Source organism: Bombina bombina, chromosome 1 (assembly GCF_027579735.1).
Source record: "Bombina bombina isolate aBomBom1 chromosome 1, aBomBom1.pri, whole genome shotgun sequence".
NCBI classification, from domain to species: domain Eukaryota; kingdom Metazoa; phylum Chordata; class Amphibia; order Anura; family Bombinatoridae; genus Bombina; species Bombina bombina.
In genome coordinates, this window is record NC_069499.1 from 1,146,614,804 (window position 1) to 1,146,619,333 (window position 4,530).

Consider the following 4,530-nt stretch of genomic DNA (forward strand, 5'->3'; position numbering starts at 1 on the left):
TGACAGACATCGCTGAATGCCGAGAGCATACGGCACAAGCAGTTCTGGTGATGTCCGCAGCCTCAGAGGTGACGGACCAGTTAAGGACTAAGGAGTAGCAGTCTTAAGACCGCTGCTACATAACTGCTATTTCTGGCGAGCCTGAAGGCTTGCGCGGAAATAGAGGCATCAGGGGCTATTCGGCCCTTGATAAATCGGCCCCTATGAATCTAATTTTTATTTTTTTACTGCAAAAGACAAGTCCTTGTAGTTAGTTTACTGGAGCACCATCATATCATTATGTTAACTATTTGAATATGAAATTTTCTAAGCTATAGTGTTTTGAACTGTAAGAAAGAAAACAACAAGGTTTTTCTGAAAATCTGACCTTTAATAATGCATTACATAGGACAATTAAAGCCGTCATTAACTACAATCAATTTTCTGTACACACGTCTCATAGTAAATCCTTACACAAACCTTAAAATAAGTCCAAAAGAGAGAATAACCTTAAAGAAAAATGATTAAAGCATCTGAATAAAACATAAAAAGTAATTCTAATTGTATATATTTTTTTTTTACAGATCAACTTTACTTTAATATTTTGAAATGTATTTGGTGAAAAGGATATTTTATTTTCTCAGAGACATCTACAAATAGAAGCTAGATGTATCCATCGCTGCTGGGTTTTGACGAGGTTTTACTGAACTACAGTACTTGATGTGTCTGGTCCAAGAGATACAGCCAATATTCTTCAGCAGAGTTAGGACATCTTTTCTGAACCTTACACCAACAAACGCATAGAGGATGGGGTTCAGACAACATCGAATATATGCAAGACTGCTCGTGACAATGAGGGCAATGTTTTTATGTCTGCTCTCCATGCAGGGCATCTGCTTACTTCCAAGTAAGTCTGTGGTCTCTAATAAAGTTACAAGACTGTATGGGAACTGAAAGACCACAAAGACTATCACTAAGGAGAATATGACTTTAAGGGCCTTGTGCTTCTCAAAGCTCCTGGAGGACATTAAAGTTTTGACTATTACTGAGTAGCAGAATACCATGACAAAGAAGGGGATAACAAAACCAAGGATGATCTGTGAAAAATTGCTAATTCCTTTTACAGTGGTGGTGACATTTTCTGGGAATATCATCTTGCAAATATACCAACCTTCCTTTAATACAGATTTGCTGTAAATAAACTGAGGGGTGGTGAGCAATATGGACCCTATCCAGACCATTATGGACACCCACTTGCTGTAGTGGATGGTCCTGTGGCGCATTTTGTGAGCCTCCACTGCTTGAACAATTTCAATGTACCGGTCCACACTAATGCAAGTTAAGAATATAAATCCACTGTAGAAGTCAATAGAATGCAAGCCCTGGACACACTTGCACATTGCATTGCCAAACACCCACCCACTGACAGCATCTGTAGCTACAAAAGGAATAGTTGTAAGCAGAAGGATATCAGCTACTGCTAGGTTAATGATATAGACATCAGTCATGGATTTTATCTTTCTTGTGAAGCCATAGGTTAAGAGAACCAAAGCATTGCCAAGCATGCCAAACAGAAATATGAAGGAGTACACACATGGAAGGTAAATGCTTCCAAATTGCCAAATATCCTGTGTATTACAAAGTTGTGGGATTGTATTGTAATAATCTGAAGGAAGATAATCGTCAGTTGGCCCTATAGTAATGTCATCCCAATATCCTTGAGTCTGTAAAACAAGAAAAGACAAATATTTCATTAGGTTTAGACCTTTTGCTCGGCCATTTCTAATTTTTAAAGAGCCACAAAAGTATTTTTTTGTATGCAGGGTGTATATAAGCAATTAAGCACTGTCTGTATTGTAAAAGATCTGCACAAAAAATGACTAACGTTTATAGTAATTTAGTAAACTATCCTGTTGTTAATAAACTTTGTTAAGTTTTGTAGTCCAGGGTTACCCCTGCCCCTAATAAGAAAGCCTCTTAAAGGGACAGTATAATGTAAGTTTTTCTCTCTTTTAATGTGTTCCAATGATCTATTTCACCTGCTGGAGTGTATTACATTGTTTTCAAACAGTTCCTTTACCTTTATTTTTTCATATGAAACATCTGATTTTGTCTGTTGCATCCCCACCTATACTGAAAATGTTCGTAATACTAATTATAGAAAAACTAGAAGGGTTAGATGAAATCATGCCCCAAGTGTGTGTGTGGGGATGTTACAGAGAGAGATACTAAAATTTTCATTTTCCATTATTCTATGTATTGGTGTTTGAGTAAACAGTGAGAAAAAAGATAACTTTAATAAGAAGACTTTGAGGCATATTTAAGAAATGTCTTGCGGACCTGATCCGACAGTGCGTATCAGGTCCGCAAGACATCGCTGATCAGGTCAGCAAGACATCGTATTGCTCTCCACATTTAACATTGCACCAGCAGCTCACAAGAGCTGCTGATGCAATGCCGCCCCCTGCAGATTCGCGGCCAATGGGACGCCAGCAGGGAGGTGTCAATCAACCCGATCGTACTCGATCGGGTTGAATTGTTGCGATTCCTGTCCGCCTGCTCAGAGCAGGCGGACAGGGTTATGGAGCAGCGGTCTTTGTGACCGCTGCTTCATAACTGCTGTTTCTGGTGAGTCTGAAAACTCGCCAGAATCACGGGCCATCAAGCTCCTTTCGGAGCTTGATAGATAGGCCCCTTTGTGTAAATAATTAGACTGATAAGCAATATGCCAGCAATGAACTACAGCTCAGTGGCTTGTTCTATGGCCTGATTACCACTTTGGAGTAGCTATTTTTGGCCCAGGTGTGCTTTTCACAGAGGAGAAATTTCCTGAAGTATATCAGCCTTATCCGGCCAGAAAAGGTCAGTCCAGTCCCAAAATACCAGGCAATACTCCTCTGAACAAGGAACATGGCAACCCAAGACGATCATCTCAGCCTCCTTTGGACCTTGTCAGTGAGGTACAGCCATATCCCCAATGTGACAGAGAAATGGGGTGCAAATAGGAACATCATTTGTGGAAGTGGGGCATTCTTAATTGTTGAAGATCTTGATAATGGAGCTGGAATCAAGGGTAAGAGCAACCCTATGATTCAGACCAAAGTTGAAATGGAAAGATGTGATTCTATAGACAATTTCCTTTTATACTTTTATTTTGTCCGTGGAAAGCTGAGGATGGAATGCATGTTGTTTAGGTGAAACCCAAGAGAAATCAAAATTCTTTGTTGGAATATAAACAGATTTTCCCTGTCAATGAGAAAACCTAGAGCTTCCAACAAATGAATGGTGAGGTTTATGTGATTTAAAGAGTGTGGCAAGATCCTGATCCATGATGACGCTATAGTCTATGTAAATGAGAGGACAGACTCCTCTCAGTCTGAGGAATGAAAAAAGGAGCACAAGCAGCGGTTTCAATGCACATAACATTTATTTACAAATGCCAAACATAGCGCCAAGGCGCTCAAAGTGAAGAAAAGAAAAACAACACGTTTGTCAAACAGAACAAAATCGTGAGAGGGGATAACACACCCCGGGGTAAATACTGACAAAAATCAATAGGACTAGCTTAAAGAAACAGGTATACGCGTTTCAGCTTACAGCCTTACTCATTACCTGACTAAAACACAATGAGGTGAACTTAAAAACAGTAGCTAGTCATCCTATTGGTAGATGGGAACACTCCCATTAGTTAATCCTCCAATGGAACGATTGGATTGTGTAGCTATGATCAACTAGGACAGCAAGGAAATATGCACTGTTTACGGCTCACAGTGAAACGTATGGAACAAGAATAGAAATGTAAATAAATAAACAAATAAACATAAACTTGAATATAAATATAAACAGTTCTAATGCATTATATGTAGCATAAATCTAATAAATATAGACAATTTAGATTAGCAAACATGACATAATAATTGTTGATATACTCAATTCCGACCAGAGAGAGTATAAAAGAACCCCGGACCCAGCCGAAAACATTTGAGTTGCTGGGAAACTGCTCCATCGTTGCTGAAACAAAAATACAAATATACAGGTGGTTTAAGCACAGAATAAATGTCGTTTGCAACCAGATTATACAACTTATATAAATATTGAGCTATAGTGACCAGACCCTAGGCATACTATACATACATTATAATTATGCCAATAGTGCTATTAGCCTGAAAAAATATATATGTATAGTACGGTCAATATTGTCTATAGATAAAAAAGTGCTCTAATTATATGCATTCCTTAACAGACAGGTCAGCAGATGCTGACCTGTCTGTTAAGGAATGCATATAATTAGAGCACTTTTTTATCTATAGACAATATTGACCGTACTATACATATATATTTTTTCAGGCTAATAGCACTATTGGCATAATTATAATGTATGTATAGTATGCCTAGGGTCTGGTCACTATAGCTCAATATTTATATAAGTTGTATAATCTGGTTGCAAACGACATTTATTCTGTGCTTAAACCACCTGTATATTTGTATTTTTGTTTCAGCAACGATGGAGCAGTTTCCCAGCAACTCAAATGTTTTCGGCTGGGTCCGGGG

General features: G+C 38.4%; 1 protein-coding gene across 1 annotated transcript; it reads right to left on the bottom strand.

Moving 5' to 3' along the window:
- Nucleotides 1–629: 629 nt before the first annotated feature.
- CCR10 (C-C motif chemokine receptor 10) lies at nt 630–1,559 on the bottom strand. The gene has a single exon (XM_053717960.1). It carries the CDS (start codon nt 1,542–1,544, stop codon nt 630–632), a length of 915 nt encoding a protein of 304 aa, XP_053573935.1. The 5' UTR covers nt 1,545–1,559.
- Nucleotides 1,560–4,530: the final 2,971 nt, after the last annotated feature.

Bases quoted from the DNA above. Each gene is read 5' to 3' on its own strand.
- CCR10 (XM_053717960.1), bottom strand. From the start codon at position 1,544: ATGCTTGGCAATGCTTTGGTTCTCTTAACCTATGGCTTCACAAGAAAG.